Source organism: Mustela putorius, unplaced genomic scaffold, assembly GCF_011764305.1.
Source record: "Mustela putorius furo isolate JIRA1106 unplaced genomic scaffold, ASM1176430v1.1 tig00000129_pilon_pilon_pilon, whole genome shotgun sequence".
NCBI lineage: Eukaryota > Metazoa > Chordata > Mammalia > Carnivora > Mustelidae > Mustela > Mustela putorius.
In genome coordinates this window covers 43,029,343-43,048,005 of record NW_025421290.1, presented here as the reverse complement: position 1 = coordinate 43,048,005, position 18,663 = coordinate 43,029,343, and the positions used below count along the sequence as shown (strand labels likewise).

General features: G+C 54.1%; 1 protein-coding gene across 5 annotated transcripts in view; it reads left to right on the top strand.

Moving 5' to 3' along the window:
* PRIMA1 (proline rich membrane anchor 1) overlaps window positions 1–18,663 on the top strand; it is a 61,119-nt gene that overhangs the window by 26,844 nt on the left and 15,612 nt on the right. For 4 of the 5 annotated variants that reach the window (XM_045073106.1, XM_004754783.3, XM_004754784.3 and 1 more), the window contains exon 4: window positions 17,759–17,888. In XM_045073106.1, coding sequence (XP_044929041.1) covers window positions 17,759–17,888 — 130 coding nt within the window. Of the gene's footprint in view, window positions 1–17,758; window positions 17,889–18,053; window positions 18,644–18,663 lie in introns of those variants that run through there. The other variant, XM_004754785.3, reaches the window with a different exon arrangement.

Genomic DNA, 18,663 nt, shown 5'->3' with positions numbered 1-18,663 from the left:
TCCTCCCCTTGGAAGGCATCCCACTAAGTGGCAGCTCTGTCCCCGCCTGGGAAGTTTCTAGATTCTTCCCTACAAGGGTTGGAACTGGCCAAAATGGAGTGTGAAGTTTAGCAAAGACCATGGTGAAAAAAGATTGGATTTTATTCTACATTTGGTAAGACACCGGTGAAGGGGGTCGAGCAGGAGTGTCATATGATCTGATTTACATTTTCCAGGGAACTTTCTGGCGGCTGTTCGGAGAATGGTGTGGGAGCAGGGAGGGCCAGGCTAGGAGGCTCTTGTCCAGGGGAGGGTGCGGGTGACGGGGGAGGAAGGGACAGGGCAGTGGGCGGGGGGGCAGAAACCAAATCTGAAGGCAGAACAGACAAGTCACATTGGCTTGGCCGGAGGGGCCAGTGAGGGAGGTTGCCAGGAAGGGCGCCCCTCGTCTCTGCGTTGAGCCACCGGGTACATGGACGACTGCGAGGGGAGGAGGTTGAGAGGTGGAAAATGGGGAGTCCCGTTTGGGGCCTGTGAAGTCTGAGCCAGCCTGTCGGCGGTGCAGGTGGAGACACTGAGTCACGGCTGAATGTCCGAATCAGCAGCTGATGCTGTAAATATGGGAGCTCTTGGCGTCTGGCTTTGAAGCCAGGGGACTGGAGAGAGCTTCTGCGGAAAGAGGACAGCTAGAGACGGGGGCCAGGGGCCCCGCAGCTGCAGGACCTTTGCCCCCGCTACCCTCAGCTAAGAAGCTAAGGTCGGCCAGGTCAAGGCCAAGTGCGACTTTAGGGCCTAAGAACACTGCATGCGCTTTTCCTCCCATTTTTCTAGATGACAGCTTGCTTTTCCTCCTTTATTCCCCACGAGCTAGATTAAAGCTGATCCCTTCTCCGGGTCACTGCCTGCCCCCTGCCAGCCATATGGGAACGGCAGCTATCGTGGATACATGCCAGTGGGCCGAGGCCACAACCAGGGTCTGAAAAGAAAAAGAAAGAAACGATATTTAACCATCAAAGATCCCTCCCATTTTGAAAATCCTGATTCTTGTATTCTCTTTTAAGAATCAGCATCTTGAAATGTTGTTGAAAGGGAAGGCTGAGCCAGGCGCCGAGTGGTGTTCCTCAAGGTGACAGGGGGAGTCCGGGGCTGGGTCGGGTCCAGGAGGGGAGGAGCTGAGACCGTGGCCTTTGGGGGCAGGGGAGGAGACCGGGTGCCGGTCTGCTTTGCTGGGTGCTCCCTTCCTTGGGTGGCCCCCAAGAAACCTGCAGCAAAGTGTCCGCTTCTCATCCCTGCAAATTGGCATTTTTCAATTGCTTCCGATTTTGGAAAAGCAGCATCACATATATATTGTGGATAAAAAGGAGACCAAATCCCATGGAGACCATCAAACAGCCCTGCGTCCTCGCTGCTCAGGTTTTGCTCCCAAATTACTTAGGGCAGCAAACTCCCTTTTGGGTTTAGAAATGACAAAGCCAAAGTCGAGGTCTCTGCATTTGAAGAGCAGTGTCTCCTGAGCTGGTTGGATAAACAGGGCGTACAGTGGCACTCCATTCTGCTCTTTAAAAAAAATAAGAAAGAAAAGGGAAAAAAGACAGCTCCGTTCATACTGATGCCAAAATATATTAAGTCGAATATATATTCTATGTCACCAACGACAGTAGCCCCGATATGTGTGGGGGCAAGTGCTGGTCTTGGTCTAGGAGCGTCGCTATAACAAAATGTCTTCGACTGGGGGGCTTATAAACAACAGAAATTTAATTCTCACACATCTGGAGGCTGGGAAGTCCAAGACCAAGGCCCAGGCAGATTTGGTATCTGACGAGGGGCCCCCTTTCCTGCTTCACGGATGTTCCCTTCTCGCTCACACGGCACGGGGAGAGATCTCTCTGAAGTCTCTTTTATGAGGTCACTAATCGCATTCACGGGAGCCCCACCCTCATGACCTAAACACCTCTCAAAGACCTCACTTCCTCATCAGTTTAGGGGTTGGGTTTCAACATATGAATTCTGCTGGGGGGCGGATTGGAAAGGTTCTCACTTGGAATACATAAACATACATGTAGGTCCCCTCTCTCAAAGGAAACATCAGACATTGGTTTCAGTCGTGGTGGCTTCTGGGGAGAGGACCTGGGTCCCCGAGCTAACCCCTGGGCCTCCCTTCCCGTCACTGACCAATTTCTGCAAGTCTCGAGAACCTTCAGGGTTATCGATCATATTTTATGGTTCAGAAGATTCCCCAGAATTGGAAGAGCTTTTAAGACGTCACCCTGTCTGTGTGAGACGGTCCTCACCTCCAAGGCCCCATTAATGTCGCTGTCAAAGAAAGATGAAGGAACGGTCGATTACGGTGACCTGTCTGGCCAGCTGTCAGGAAAAATAAAGAGTAGACAGCAGCGGCAAGGATCTCGAGATGTTCTATGTCCATTGGATTTTAGAACAATATGTCCAGGGAGCTCATGACTACAAGGAACTAGGGAGGGGAGAATTTATCCTGTTGGTGATAAAAAAAGTTTCTTCCTAAGAAGAAAGGGACGTAAAATTCCCCACAAGGGAGAAATTATCTCCCTTGTGGGGAATTTTACGTCCCTTTCTTATCACTCCTGGGGTGATGAGCAAATGTCTGCTTCTCATTCCTACAAACTGGCATTTTTCAAATGCTTCCGATTTTGGAAAAGCAGCATCACTTATATATTGTGGATAAAAAGGAAACCAGATCCCATCGAGACCATCAAAAGGCCCTGCTTCCTCACTGCTCAGGTTTTGCTGCGAAATTACTTTGGGTGGCAAACTACCTTTCGGGTTTACTTTGAAGCAAACTTTGCACTCCTAGGTCTCCCCCGAAACTCTTTCGTGGACTAAGTCCTGCCCTCTGCCCTCAAGAGGAGAAAGTAAGGGGCTGAAGAAGCCTGGGAGTACGACTGGGGGCACCGTCATGGAGGCTACAGGTCAGAGGTCACAGCTTCTCCAGGCAATGTTAAAATCTGTTCTTCCGGCCGGACTGAGGTGCTCCGCCGGAAAAGTCTGGTCTCTGCCAGATTTGCAATCAGATATGATAGGAGGGTGGACTTGGGCATCAGATGTCCTGGAATGCTGGGGTCTCTGTTGATTTTTCGTCACAGGATGTGTCCCCACTTCTGTTCATGGGGACAGTGACACCCACATCTCCTGATGGATCAGGAGACTTAAATCAGGTAGTAGACACCCATGCAGTGTGGCTGAACGGGTACTTAGCAAGGGCGAGGCTGCTCTTATTACCGTTATATTCTTAGTAAGCTCCTTGAAACATTTTGAAAGGATAAAGATATTCCTCTATACAGTTTTCTTTCTTTCTTTTTTAAGATTATTTATTTATTTATTTATTTGACAGACAAAGATCACAAGCCGGCAGAGAGGCAGACGGGGTGGGGGCGGGAAGCAGGCTCCCCACTGAGCAGGGAGCCTGATGCGGGGCTCGATCCCAGGACCCTGGGATCATGACCTGAGCCAAAGGCAGAGGCTTTAACCCACTGAGCCACCCAGGCGCCCCTCTGTACAGTTTCCTAAAACCTTAGCCAATTGCTAATCTGAGCCCAGATGACGAATAACAGACACTAGTGAAAGCTCAGAAACAGCCCGGCAGGCACAGGCCAGACGTTTGCATGGACACGGGGGACAGTGGCCTGAGCGTGTAGGTGGCGAGATCTTGCATCTTTTTTATGATGGCAAAGATGTTGCACGTTCACACTGTGGCCTTAAATGCATCGTGGTGATTGGCATCCTACCTTCGGATTTGGGGACGGGTCAAAGGATCCGTACTCCCAAGTGCTTTCCGTGTGTTAAGGGACAAGAGGAAAGATCATCACTCCAGTTAGGTTCCATTGGCCTTTGAGAAGGACCCCTATGGGTGGGACGTCCCCCCGGGAGCGATGACAAAGTTCTGCCAGGCGGGTCAGGGAGGAGCATCTCTGGTGTGTGGTCCCTTCTTCCACCGGAGAAAACAGGACAACTGAGCAGCGGCTGTTCTCAGCTCCCAAGTTTCTGTGACACCCTTGCCAGCCACCCAGGCCAAAGGCCACCCTTTCCTGGAAGATACGGTGGCCTGGCCCCTGCCCCTCTCGAGAATAAATGGGCTCCTTGTTCTCAGATCTAGAATGGACTGGCCTGTGGGTGGCAGAGGCACATTGTCTCCTGTCTTGGCAGAGAGAATTACGGATGCCTTGGAAAATAAGGCATTTGACTCTTTTTGGACCCTGTTCCAGGCTGTTCCGCTGTGGAGACTCTGCATAGAGGGAGGTCATCGTGGAGGCAGCTGGCTCGGAATTCTGGGTTCCCACTGGAAGGCCATCGAGCTTAACCCCTCGCATTGCGGGCTGGGCTCAGCAAGGTGCACTCTGGGAGGCTGAGTCAGGTCTGCGCTGCTGGCCGTGTCCCTGGGGAGGCATGCATCTCCACACCAGTTTCTGAGGTTTCACTAGTGTAAGAGCCAGGGAGAGTCCTGGAGACCTTCTAAGCACCCCCCTTCTAAGACCTTCTAAGACCTTTTTTTTTTTTTTTTTAAAGATTTTATTTATTTATTTGACAGAGAGAAATCACAAGTAGATGGAGAGGCAGGCAGAGAGAGAGAGGGAAGCAGGCTCTCTGCTGAGCAGAGAGCCCGATGCGGGACTCGATCCCAGGACTCTGAGATCATGACCTGAGCCGAAGGCAGCGGCTTAACCCACTGAGCCACCCAGGCGCCCCTAGGCCCCCCCAGTTCTAACGAGGAGATTGTGTTGCCCCGGGAAACATGTGGGCATCACAGTTGGGAGAGGGGAACTCCTGGCATCTGACAGTTGGAGGCCAGGAATGGGGCTAAACCTGCCATAGCCCACAGCAGCCACGATCCAGCCCTAAGGGTTAGTGGTGCCCCGGCTGAGGGACCCCACTGCTCTAGGCTAAGGTCGGCTCTTTCGTTTGGCCGATCGGCATTTGAGGTCCAGATTGATGAAGTTTGCAAAAGTTTGCAAAAGTTCAAAGGCTTTCCAAGACGGTGCCAGGAGCCAGGTGGCCTGACTCTTAGAGTGAGCCACGTGGCCAGAAAGAGGAGGAAATTCCCAGCCAGGAGCTTGTTGCCAAGTTGGGACCTTCTGCCCAGTCTCGCTCAGCACGCCCTGTCCCTTGGCCAGGCCAGCGTCCCAGACGTTGTCCGGGGATAGTGTGGCCGCGGGGTCTCTCAGCCACAGACTTGGCCCCATTTTACGGCAATGCCACACCACTGATCCCCAGGGGTACAGCCCGCCCTGGCCTTCCGCTTTGTTATCTGCTCAAGAAGGGTCCGCCCAGTTCCCAGGCCTGGCGGCTGTCAAAGGAGTGAGCGTGTGTGCCAAGTGTGGCACTAGAATCTGTCCCCACACACTTGGGGACTGTCCCAGCAGCGGCTTTGGAAGCTTTGACCTACTTTTTTAGCAGTTCTGTCACTTGGCCTCTTTGGCCCTTAGGAATCCTCAGTGACCTTACCTATGAAATGGTAATAATCCCCACCTTGCCTGTGTCCGCAGGAGGGGATCTGGGAATAAACGAATGGAAGAGGGGTGCCTGGGTGGCACAGTCGGTCAAGCCTCCGACTCTCGGTTTCAGCTCAGGTCACGATCACAGGGTCAGGGGATTGGCCCCCCTGCCCGCCCCCGCATCGTCTGGCTCCGCCCTCCGTGCTCAGAACCCTTGAGATTCCGCCTCCCTCTGCCCCTCCACCCCTCAAATAAATAAATAAATCTTTTTTTAAAAATGAGTGTAAGAAGAAGGTGCTCTGGAAACTGCCGTTAAAGGGGCTCGAAACGACTCTTACTGCCTTTTTGGAAAAGAAAGCCAAGCAGTTCTCTCATCGCCCTGGACCAGCGCCAACCTAGGAACTTCCGGCCATGATGGAAGTGATCTATGTCTGTGCTGTCCGATGTGGTAGCCATTAGGCACGTGTGGCTATTGGATTTTTAATTAATTTTATTTTAATTAATTTAAATGTAAGTAGTCACAGGTTTTATATATATCAGAGTGTGGCCATGGACCATTAGCATGGTTTTTTTTTTTTCCCCTCTTTAATACTATGGTTTTTTTTCCCAAAGCCACTGACATTTCAGACATTCTTGATTTTTTTAAAAATAAAGACAACAAAGCAATACTGATTTTTCTCATCTGTGTCACCAGCCCTTGGTGTTCGCAACCTGGACAAAAGTCATTCATGGCTTAAGCCAACAGGGACCTTTAAACGGGACCCAGGCCCTGGCTGGAGAACTAGGGAAGGGGGATTCTGGGAAGGAATCTGGAACACAGGAATCTGGAACACACGAATCTCGCTGGGCAGTGATGTCATCAATCTGACGCTTGAGAAGGCAGGCCAGGGCGTTTCCACACCTTGGTGACTTGATGTCTGGGGTTCCTGCCATGGAACCTGCCCTCCGAGCCAGAGACAAGGGTTCTTAAAGGACATGTGCCCAGTGGGAACTGGAGGGCAGGACGGGGAAGCGGAGGAAGCTGAGGGAGAGTCTAGGAGACGTGAGCCCGATCCTCTGGAGGACTCTGGATGCTTCCTTATGTCCTACCATTGGTCGCGGCTGGCAGCAGGGGGCTAGACAGTCCCAACTAGCCCCTGTCTGTCGGCCACTGCTCATGGACTCTCTGAGGTGTGGGGGAGTCAGTTTCAAGGCTCCCCACCTCGCAAAGAAGGTGCTCTGTGTGCCCTGCACCCCAGCACAGATGGGAAGCACCCCACCTTATAAAGTGTACCTCCATAGCCAAGACTGAGTCAGGTGGCTGTAGAAGTTGCTGTCTGAGTGCCAAACAAGCAAAAAGACTCCATGAAGTACCAGGAGGGCAAGAGGGAGAGAGAGGAGGGACCAGTGGTGCTCCGGTGTGCTTGAAACTGCCAGGCGAGGGATGGGACAGAGCAGCCTGTCCTACCTCACAGCTAGGCTGACAGTCATTTTCTCATTGGACTGGGAGCCAGGAAGAGCCGTGGGGGCTGGCCCCAAGTGGGGGGCTGCACCTGCCTTAGAAACCAGCCTGGTCCATTGTTGGGCAGTTAAAGAGATGTTAGTCCTGAATCTGTCCAAATGTCCTTGCCTCTGCGGTTGGGAACCACTGAACGCACTCTTCTGGTGACGCCCCAGGAGGAGATGTGACACGTCACTGTGGTCAGTCCTCTCCACCAGCCTTCTAGGAAAGGGATGAGGTGTTTATATCCTTCCAGTGCTCTGTCTAGAGTTGCTTAGCACGAGTGATTGCCCCAGGCAAGGTCTGTCTGTCCTCCGTGCTTTTGCTGTGTCATCACACTGTCATTATTAAAGTTCTTGGACTGGACAGAGCCTGAGCCCCATGCCTAGAGCCCTCCCACCAGGGCACTGGTGTGACATTTGGAGCGAAGCACCTGTCTGAGAAATAATACAGAAGGAGTGGAATGTTTACTTGCAAAATGGAAATTTGGGCTGTAATTTCAGGGCGCTCTCAGATCACTGTCCTAAGTTTGTCGAACAGTCTCAAGTTAAGACCCCCCCAAGTTAGATAGGGATAAAAAGACAAATTCTTTCTGTCCAAGGCCAGGGAGTAAACAGTTCAGGCTTTGCAGGCCCATTCTATCTCCGATGCAGCTGCTCAGCCTGGTGGATGCATCCAGAAAGTGGCCATGACCATAGAGGAACAAATGAGTGTTCCAATAAAACTTTATTTACAAAACAGGTGGTGGGCCAGATCTGGCCTAGGGATCAAAGCATGTCGACTGTTGGTCCAAGCTGAACCCCTGTTCAACATGGTTACTACTGTTTAGCAGAGCAGATTCTACCTGGCGAGGCACTCGTGAGGCCTGATCAGGTATGAAGTGCCTTCTGGAAGGGAAGAAAGCAATTCAGCATCTCTTCAGTATCAGCTGGGTTACCGGGGTTCTGCTGAGCATTTAATATATATACTCTTGGGAGCATTTTCTCATCCTGAGGTCATGACTGTCTCACAAACAAAAGATAAGCTCATCGTTCTCGGTCAACCAACGTGGGCTCCCACGTTCAGCACATTATTTATTGTGTCTTGCTTTTTGGTCTCCTGCTGTTGGTCCCTAAGTCACGTGCACAGCTAAGTGTGTCGGGGAGACAGGAGTCAGTCGGCATCTGGCGATTCCTGAGTCAGTGTCCATTCTCCAGTGGACTGTAAGCATCATGAAGGCGGGTCCCTGTCCTTTTCACTGACCCTCATGTCCTGGTACGTAGCATAGGGTCTGCCCAGCACGGAGCAGGCTCCTAGGAGATTCAGGTGAGTGAGTGGATTGGCACACGAATGAGGGGGCGTCAGGGCCGGGAGGGTGAGCTCGAGTGGTCCCCCAGGCCATTCCCCATGTAGCACTGTCATGTCACTGCTGTGCTGTTCTGATGCTGCCAAGAGCGGACCTTCTGGGCAGCAGTGCCTCTGAGGTCCTGGGTGGGAACAGAAGCCCCAGGGGACCTGGGGAGGGTCCCCAGGGCAAGGGACAGAGAAAGGAAGGATTGCAGCTACAGAGAGGGAGGAGTGCTATTGAGTAATGAGTCCTGGCCTTCAGGAGCCTCACAAAGAGGGCTGTTTGGGTGAGGAACAAGGGGAGGCGTGGTCTGCAGTCGCCACCAGAAGCATAATGAATTGCACCAGGCAGCGGGCCTGCTGTTCTGGGCTCCCCTGGGCCTCCACCCAGATCTTTCCTTCGCATCAGGAAAAGCCATGGCTGCCCCCACCACGGAGACTGAAACCCAATTCATAATTTTCCTTTCCTAATTAGGCATGGGAATGATGGAGACAATTATTAATAATGTATTGGGTTTTTTTAATGCCCCCCTCAGGAGCCGGGCCTGAGAATGGTGTCTTGACGACAAGCAGCCACACTACCATCACGCTGGGCGCCGGGCCCAGAACGCCAGGCAGGAATAAATAAATCAGAGAAGCGAGTGGCCCATGGGGCTCGAGCTCCCTCGGGGCTGGGAGTCCGAAATGGAAGGGCATGGAGCCCCTCACCAGGACTTCAGCAGGGAGGTCCCGGACACCAGCGGGTGGAGGGAAAGAGGTGGGGGCTCTGTGTGGGGGCAGGGGGTGGGGGAAGAGGCTGCCCCACACCCCTCCTTCCGCAGTGGGGCTGGGGACACCAAGGCAGAAGTGCCACCCACCCACTCTGCACTCTGGGGGGAGAGAGGTGTGGGTGCCAGCCGCTGGTGCCCCCGTTCCTTCCCCTGCTGACCTAGGCCAACCCACATAGGGCCTTTCCATAGGGATTTCCCTCTTCCCCACGCTGTAGGGCTCAGCATCAATCTCATCTCCTCAAAGAAGCTTTCCTGACGCCCAGGGTGACACCGATGTCCCCTTTCCCACACGGCCTCGATCCCTCCATGCAGCCCTGTCTCCTTTGGTCCAAAGTGTATCTTCCGGCGTGTCTGGATTTGCTGGCTTGTTTCTGTCTGCCCTGGAGCTAGCTCTCTGGGTTCCCACCCCAGCTCCACCACCTGCCCTAGTGAGGTCTGGCACCTTCACAAACCGTTTCCCCCTCCTGGTCGAGCACTGCATTCGCCCCTGGGTGCGCCCTCAGCCCCCTGGCCCTGCGCTCCATTCAGACCCGGTGGGGAAACTGGCCTCCCCCCGCCGTCCGGGGCACGGGGTGGAGGCGCGTGGGGTGAAATGGCCGGCCCTGCACTGGCCTCACCTGCAGTTCCCAGCCCCACCAGACACCCAGCAGCTCCCGCATCCTGCTCAGCTGCTGAGCTCCCCCTTCGCGGAGACAACAGAAGCCACTGGAAGGAAGGAAGTGGCCACTGACCCCACCCTGTCACCCCCCCACCCCCGCACACACCCCCTCACCTTTCCTACATATCGGGGACCCCCATCTGTGCAGGGGGCCCAGCCCCTGTCCTGAGTCACACTCAGCACAGGCACACATGTGCGTGCATACACTCCATCTCCCATCTTATGAGCCCTCCCCGGCCACCACCTCCCCCACCCAGCGGTGGCTCCCTTTTGCAACAAACTTTCCTACTCCCCTTTGCAACAAACCTCTGCCCCTGAGCTCTCCTACTTGCTATTTCCATTTCCTCTCCCCGCATTCTCTCTCAAGTGGCCCCACTCAGGCTCCCTCCACCACTCCCTCGTCCCTGCACCCATCACGGTCACGGTCACGGGTGACTGCCATGTCGCTCAGCCGGTGGCCGGCTCTCGGCCCCATCAAGCTCGCCTGTCGGCTGCAGCAGTCACAGCGGACCACCGCCTCTTCCGTGACCTTCCCTGACTTGGCCGCCGGACGCCAGGTTGCCTGTCCCCCTCCAGCGCTCACTGGCCTCTCCTCCTGCCTCCTCTCTCCTTGGTCTCTTCGCATGGAGGCGCCTCAGGGCTCCGGCCCGACCCGCTGCCCCGCTCCGTCCGCACTCCCGCACTTGACCTCAGGCCTGGCTGCGGACAGCTCCAGCTTGTACTCGCTTCGGAGCTCAGGGTCTCGATCCAGCGGCTCGCTCGCCATCTCCCGTGCGGTGTGACGGGATTGCCGGACCTCGCTCCCCGCCCGCACACCCAGAAGCATGCCCAGCCCCGGCCTTCCCTGTTGTTGATGGCAGCTCCATCCTGCCGCTTGCTCAGAGTCCCCCGTAACTCCTCTCTGACTCTCAGGCACACACGTCCGTACTTCCATGAACTTGACCTTCCAGACATATCCGGAATCTGCCCTTAACTCCCACCTCTACTACTAGGCCCCATCAGAGCCACCATCCTGTCCGTCTTGGGCTATTGGCAATGACCCCCCAGCTTCCTACCCTCCCCCACCCTGACACACACACACACACACACACACACACACACACAGTCTACTCTAAACATAACGCAGTTGAGCCAAAGTGAAGTCAGACCACCCCTTCTCCAGACTCCAACAACACCTCATTTCTCAGTGTAAAAACCCAAAGGGCTCTCATCGCCCCGTCTTTCCCTCGTCTGCTTCAGCCCCGTCACGCGAGCCTCCTTGCTGCTCCTTGGACATGCCCTATCCCTGCTGACCTCAGGGCCTTTGCTTGGGCTCTTCCCCCAAGCACCTGCATGATGAACCCTTTTATCAGATCCCAGTCTTTGCTCACATGTTGTCCCTTGAAGCCGCCATGGCTGCCCTCGTTCCCATTGCCACCCACCCACTCTGCACCCCAGCACCCTCAGTCCCCCAGAGCTGCTCCGTGAGGGGTAAGAAAAGGACATGGCAGTGTCCACGAGGGAAAAAGCTCTTTCTATTTTCGTGCTTCTCCCGTAATAGCAAGGAGCCAGTTCTGGAAACCCCCAGCAGTCCGTTCCTCATGTGTCACTGGCCAGAGCTATGATATGCCACCTCTGAACCAGTTAGGGGCAGAAGGACTGGAACGGGAACTACCGTGCCGGGCTGACAGCACAGAACATCTACTTCCTGGGCTGGCCATGCCTCCCCAAGGCCTGAGCCCTGCGGGGGGTCGGGGGACCCAGAGGAACCTCTGGCCTGGGTGGTGGGCGGAATGGGGGAAACATCCCTGAGGGCGATTCTGTCCTGTACCCAAAGCCTGAGCCCGATTCCCATGGGCGGAGTAGGGGGTGGAAGCCACGCCCTCAGCTGAAACACATGTGCTTGCTGTTTTCATCTGGGCGGGGCTCCGGAGGAGAATTTTCTGTCTGGAAATGCGGCTTATTTCAGAGGTTTGCATAGAGTGCCAGGGTCTGACCTTGTATCTGCGGTTGTAAAGTCCGGCCACACACCCTGGCCCCTTAGGGTGGGAGATGAGGGAGCGGCCCACCCCCAAGTGGGCCACAGGGGAGGGCGGATGCCCCTGGCACAGGCCTCTCCGTGGGCCCCCTATGCCCGTGAATGGATGGCAGTGGGCCCAGTTGGAAACAATGGGCTCTGTGTGGGGGCAGGGGGTGGGGGAGGAGGCTGCCCCACACCCCTCCTTCCGCAGTGGGGCTGGGGACACCAAGGCAGAGGCAGGGACAGGGCCATCAGCCGTGCAGGAACTTCTGAGGACCCACATCCTTCTGGGTCCTTGGGGGGAAGACGTAAGGCAGGGCTGAGACGTGAGAACAAGTCCGCTGCTGAACTCCTCCCCGCCTCTGAGCCCCAGCCCCCTCCTTTGACCAAAGGTCCTTCAAAGAGGTTCTGTTGCCGCATGAATGTTTGAGCCCCAAGGACCCGGCAGTGTCACCAGGCGCGGACCAGCTTCTGACTGGTTTCCCACAGTCAAGGCTGAATGGGTCCTCTGGTCGGGGAGTACCTTCATGGCATCAGCCCCTCGAAGGAAGCTGGGCGCCGCTCGGGGGGCCCTCCACAGGCCTGCGTTCCGTGGTTGTGACCCACTGATGGGCCAGGAGCGGGGCTGCCAGGGGTAGATCGCAGAGGGTGGCTGCGGGCCCATCTCCTGCCCGCACTATCAAGGGTAGCTTGGCGTGTGGCCCTTACAGTCAGGAGTTGGTCAGGCAACGGGCAACCTTGGCATGAGTCACCAAAGACTTTGAAAGTTGGGAGAGAAGTCTCATGAGCCCCCAGAGGTCCACTGAACACCTCTGGTGTCACCGGCAGGGCCCGGCACTCAGGCTGCCCTCCAGCAACCTGTTGCTGCAGGAGTAAGTGGCTGTCCCCTCCAGGAGGCCACACTCAGGGTTAAGAGCCTCCTTCACAATGGAAAAATCATGTTAAAACGAAGGACAGGGCTATAACTAACTCCCTTCTAGGAACCACTAAAAAAATACCTTGCAAAACCGAATTGTTTCCCCCATGCTTGCTGTCCCTTTGATTCATCCGCGCCCCCACACCCCGGGGACCCTCCTGTCCATCCAGCATCTCCCGCGTGCAGCCAGCCGGGGAGACACAAGTGGCAGGTCCCGGGTCACACATTAGTCCGTGTTGAGTTGACCGTGAGTGCTGACGCAAACACACCTGGGTTCAAATCTTGGTCGTTCCGCTTGCTGTGCGGCCTCAGTTTCCCCACTTACAAAAGAGGGTATTAGTGGGCTCTGTGCCACTGTGACTTAGTCATGTGCCTCGGAATCGGGGCTCAGCAGATGATGGTTGTTTGTCTCAGAGCCCTCGAGAACCTTGCCTCTGCTGTCCCATCTCATGGTCACAGAAACTCGAAGCAATGGGGGGAAGGCTGTGGTCACTGAGAGCACCTGGGGGGACCTGCCCGATGTCCACAGCTCCCCTGGGGCACTGGGCCACCAGCCCACAGGAACCTTGCTGGTCTGCTCAGGCTCCTTGATTCTGTTCACTTCTGTCCACAGCTGCTCCTTTTCCAGACACTTCCACAAGGTGTGGGGGCATCTTGACCTCTTTTTTAATCTCTCTTCTAGCACTTGCCACTCCTGGAATTATATAATCGTTGGTGGATTTCCTGATCGGCTCTTGATTTTCCCCCTTGGGAGGGACCTCACTCCTTGAACTTGCTCACTCCCTGGAATCTAGGCTCCACTTCCTGACTTCACCCAGTGGGCTGGGCCCTGCTGGCTTCTGCCTTCTGCTGTTGGCAAACTCCCGGGCAGTAAGCTGGGGCAGCCAGAATTCCACTCCTTCATTTCTTGTCCTTCAGAGATCTGCACGCTTTGTTGCCCTGAGGTCTGCTCTTTTGAAAACCATATTTTGTGGATGTTTCAGGCATGTGGAAGACAGCGAATCTGGCCTGGTTACTACATCTTAGCTGGAAGCAAAAGTCCCCAAACTAAGGGTTTTGTTTGTTTGTTTAAAGATTGATTTATTTTAAAGAAAGAGCATGAACGAGGTGGAGGGGGAGGGGCAGAGGAAGAGAGAGTCCCAAGCAGACTCTGTGCTGAATGAGGGGCCCGACTGGGGCCCTGATCTCACGACCCTGAGATCACGACCTGAGTCAAAACCAAGGGTTGGACGCCCCACCAACTGAGCCACCCCGAGCGTCCCCCAAATAGAAGTTTAAATGATGCATTTCTTGACTGGAAAGAAAGCAGCGCCTTTGATAAAGCAAAACTGAGCCCGGGTGGTTCTACGTCGCGCTCTCTGGTTGTCACTTTTATCATTTTTACGGATGTCAAGAGAGTTTAATGAATACAGCAGGCTGAGCCTTATTAAGTCCCAGGAGACAGGGTGTTAAGACCCCTGAGTCGTCAGGACTGAGGTCAGGACAGCTCCTGCCTTTCTGTCAGTGTCTGCAGAATCTTGGCACCCAAGGAAGGGGGGTGGGCAGAGGGGCAGGGGGTGCGCCAGCAGCCTCCAGTCGGGGACTTCCCACGCTGCTCGCCTCAGCCTTCCCCCTGTGACCACCTGCCTCTCGCAGACATCGCCTTACCCCCTGATCCTTAGCACGAATGGCCTCCTCCCCTCAGCCGCAATGACTTTCACCTTGCACATTAGCAAATCCACACGTCTCGGCTGTTGGAGCCCGCTGGCTCCTTGAGCAAGTCAGCCAGGTTCTGGCCAGCCCCGCAATGATCCGTGGGCAGCTGGTTCCAGACCTGGTAAGGGCACAGTTTCTAGCGAATCCGTCTTTGCACTCCCAGATCCCGGCAATGTGCCAGGGATGCAGGTGCTCAGTAAACGGCTGGTGGCTGCAGGAATGAATGAATGAATGAATGAATGAGCACCTTGATGATGCTACCTTCTCAGATATGCACCATCGGTCTGCTCATGTGCTAAGCCTGTCACGTCTGCAAAGGAGTACTGACCACACCATAGGAAGGAAGTTCAGGAAGAGCTTAGTGTCCCAACCCTGGCCCTGCAAAAGATGTTTCTTGATCCCCAGTGTCCCTGCTTGTCCTTTTTCTGAAATGACACTTCTTAGCCTTCCTCCAGCTCCAACAGTCTCTGATCCTTCCTAATGCACAAAGAATGACCGGAGCTAGGATAAAGAAGGGTGCATTCTCTGAACACAAACAAGAGCTGTTTTCTTGGCGAAATCCAAGATTTATGCCCTGGACTAGATCCACAAAATTCCTCCCTCTTTTCATACGCATTAGCTTCCTGCCTTGAGTAGCTTCCCACAAGCATGTGCTGAGCAGTGCACTGCCGCATCATATCGGGGCCCCGAAGCAGAAGGACCCTCTCAAATCAGACTCCCCTCTTTCTGTGTCTATTGTGTCTGAACAAATGCAAGCAGGAAGGAAATCCGCCCTCGTTACCATTGGATGTAAAGACCATCACAAGGGGCGCTCGGAGATTGAGTGTCAAGTTCCAGACGAGGGTTAGAATCAACCCTTCTGTTTCCAGTTGATGGGATTTCTCAACAAAGGCCCTGGTGGCATTTTTGGAGGGATGATTCTACCTTGTAGGAATATCCTGTTGTTTTCGGGAGCTCCTGGGCTTACTTACTGTGACAACAGATACAGCCCTTGACCCCGTATTTCCAAGTGCCCCCTTAAAGGGGGACTGCCCCTGGCTGAGGATACACACTGGCAATGTGAGCCCCAGCCACCTGTGGGCCTTTGGTGGGCAGGTGTGAAGGTCCCCTTGAGACTTGGCCCAGAAGTGTTAGAGCCTAGGATAGAATCGACAGAAACCAAAATTACTTCCCTTTGCAATGAAAACAAGGAGGCAAGCTTTTTGGGTTTGGCGCCCCATGAATTCAACCCCTGTTGCATTTCAGACTGTCCTGCAGTGATCACTGTAGGGAAATGGGGCCTGGATTTACTCGGCTAAGCCAAGGACACCCCAAAACGAGTAACGAGGCGGGGAGGTGGGAGGGAACCAGGCTTCTCTTGGTGGGGAAAGAAAGGTTTGTATTTAACATTTCACAAAAAACAACAAAACAAAACAAAACCCTGAAGAAATTCATCACGACAAAAATGAGAATCCTCTTGAATCTCTTTTCCCTTGTTTTAGAGTTTGTTCCTATTTTGAATTTCCTATTCCGTATCTTCTCAAGTGTTGGGATTCCTAAAGGCCTGATCTTGCCCTGGCCGAGTGGCTGGTGACATCTCTGTCCTGGGCATCTCTCGGGAAGCGTTTCCAAATCTGCCTGGTTGTGCGCTGAGCTGAGCCCCACATCTGGGGTCCTTGCCTTTGTTAATGGGGCTTTAGCACCTGTTCCTTGCAAAGCCCGCCATGGTTTTCTGCGTCTCCCTGCCCAGCTTGCACCAATGCCACAGTCTGGTAACAACTCCATAACCCATAACCACATGCCCTGCCAGTTCCTCTTTCCTCATTCCCGGCAGGCATGTGCAAGGGAAAAGGCACTTGGGAAAACAAGCATGGCAGCTCCTTATAAAGTTACCCACACACACACCCCCTAGGACCCAGCGGGCCCACTCCCAGATGTTTAGCCAAGAAAAACACGAAGACATGTCTATACCACGTATGCAATTGTTTCTAGCAGCTTGAGCCACAAAAGTCAAAAACCTGAAAACAGCCTAGGAATCCACAACAAATTGTGGTTTATTCACAGATGGGAATACCACTCCGCAACAGAAAGAAAGAAAGAAAGAAAGAAAGGAACTTCTTCCCGCAAAAGAAATTTGTGGATGAATCTCAAAAACATTTTGCTGAACAAAGGGAGCAAAAAAAATACACACTGCCTGGTTCCATTTTCTGACTTTCAAGAACACGCAAATCTAATCGATGATTTAAGAAAGCAGAGTAGTGGTGGCCTGTGGGCAGGGATTGACTAGAAGGAGGCCCGGGGGAAGTTTCTGGGCTGATGGAAATATTCTGTGCCATGACAGCGGTGTGGCTCAGGCCCGCGGACGTATTTGTCAAAGCTGATCTGACCACACACTTCCGATGGGTGAGAGTCCCCTGTGGGATTTACACCTCGATGATTACGGCAACAACAACATCCATGACAAAAATGACGATGGGGATGAAGCCATCCGTGGTATCCTTGCGAGATCATTCATTTATTCCCCACGTGTTGTGGCGCCCCTGGAGGTGTCTGTTATTCAGGGCACACAGAGTCTGGGGCATGGTTTGGATCCTTTACATACAATCACTGGTCTTGAAGACGTGTCCAGAGCTAGTAGGTGTCTATCTGTCCATCCATCTGTCCTCACTTGCTCACCAGCCCCTCTCCCTTTCCCTTTCTCCCGCTTCTCCCTTCTTCTTTTTCTCTTGCTTCTCCGCCCCCCCCCCAAATTTCTTTTGCAATTTGTGGCACCTGTCTCCAGTTGTGTCCGGACCTTTCAGAGCCTCTGGGATGAGGCAGTGTGATGTCTCTGCTTTTCTCAGAAGAGTGAAGCAGGGGGAGGACAGGTTCATCTCCCAGAGACTCCATGGATTGAGTAATGACCAAAAGGCCCAGTGGCATCCAGGGTCAGATGCTTTGTCAGTGACAGACTTTTCCAGATTTTGGCCACCTGTCCACCTGCCTGAGCCAGCTGCGGAGGCAGCTGCGGGTCCTCACTGCATGGGCCACATCCAAGAAGGGACAGAGCCTGCCTCTTAGAAGGAATCGGCTTCCCACACTTTCTCTCCTTCCTCCTGCCCGGTGCGTCCTGGGAGCCCTGCTCCCCACCCCCACCCTGGGAGGAAGTGGATTTAATGCCTCAACTGAGAGAATGAGATGTTCTGTTATTTTTCATGGGAAATTAAACCTGACCCTGCTGTCAGTTAGCTCATGCCAAGGGAGGATGGATGGCCCGGGCCTCGGCGCTTCACCCCTGCTCGGAGCACGTGTCTGGCCGGGGACCAGCCATGATGTCACCTGCCGGCGGGGTGGGGGTGGAGACGGCGGGACAGGTCCCAGAGCCTTCATCCTGGAAAGGAGGGATGAGGGGGAGGCCACACCCTTCGTGTCACCCACAACGGTCCCTCTCTGACGCAGCCGCCACCTGCTCCTCCCACCCCAGGGAGATTCAGCATGTTACTGTCTTTCAGCCCCCAACTCTACCTCGTGCCCCGCGGAGGAAAGCTGGTGGTCGGGGCTGGCCATCGTCATCGCGGTATGTTGCGCTTCCCTGGTGTTTCTCACCGTGCTCGTCATCATTTGCTACAAAGCCATCAAAAGGTGAGTGCTCACAGGGCTCTGAGCCTGGAGGGGGCTCTGCCCGGGCCGGGGGCCACTCTGTCCACCCATACATGTTTCTTCAAGCCCTGAACATTGTTAAGCATTTAATAAGCAGAAAAAATGTATAGTGAATGCCTGTCTATCTATCTATCTATCTATCTATAGTGACCCCACCTGGAAATAACAGGCCCTGCCTTGGGGACCTCACTCCAGGCACCTAGGACCCGGGAGTCTGCATATCCTTGCAGGGTTGGGGATGGAGCCACCGGAGAGAGGTGCCATATTGGTTTGGCTTCTAAATGCAGACACCGGTTCAAAACAAAAAAGGACCAACTCACTCTGCCTTTCAAAAATGATCACCAGTCACTACCCGCCTTGTAGAGCTGGGGTCTGCAGCTGAGTGTGGCTGCCTTTGGGGTCTGAGGAGGTTTAAGCTGTATCTGGGGCCCCTAAGTCTGGTAGAATGGGGCGTGGGGTGAACGCCTCCTGCCCCCACAGGAATGACGGCATAGCACCTCCCCCGTAGGTCCCCTGACCTCCAGGCTGCCCGGCCTCCAAAAAATGTCCCCTCACCCCAGCTTCCCCAGAACTCGGGGGAAGATAGTGTCAAAAGACAAACAAAAATGTTGCAAAACACCTAAAGGTCCTAGGCATTGTACATTATATTTCTAATAAAGGTTTTGAAATTTCCCAGAGGCCCAAAGTTAGGGGGTCTCTATTAAGAACAATCCTAACATCTAAACTATTTCACTTTATCCTTTTGATTCATTGTTCT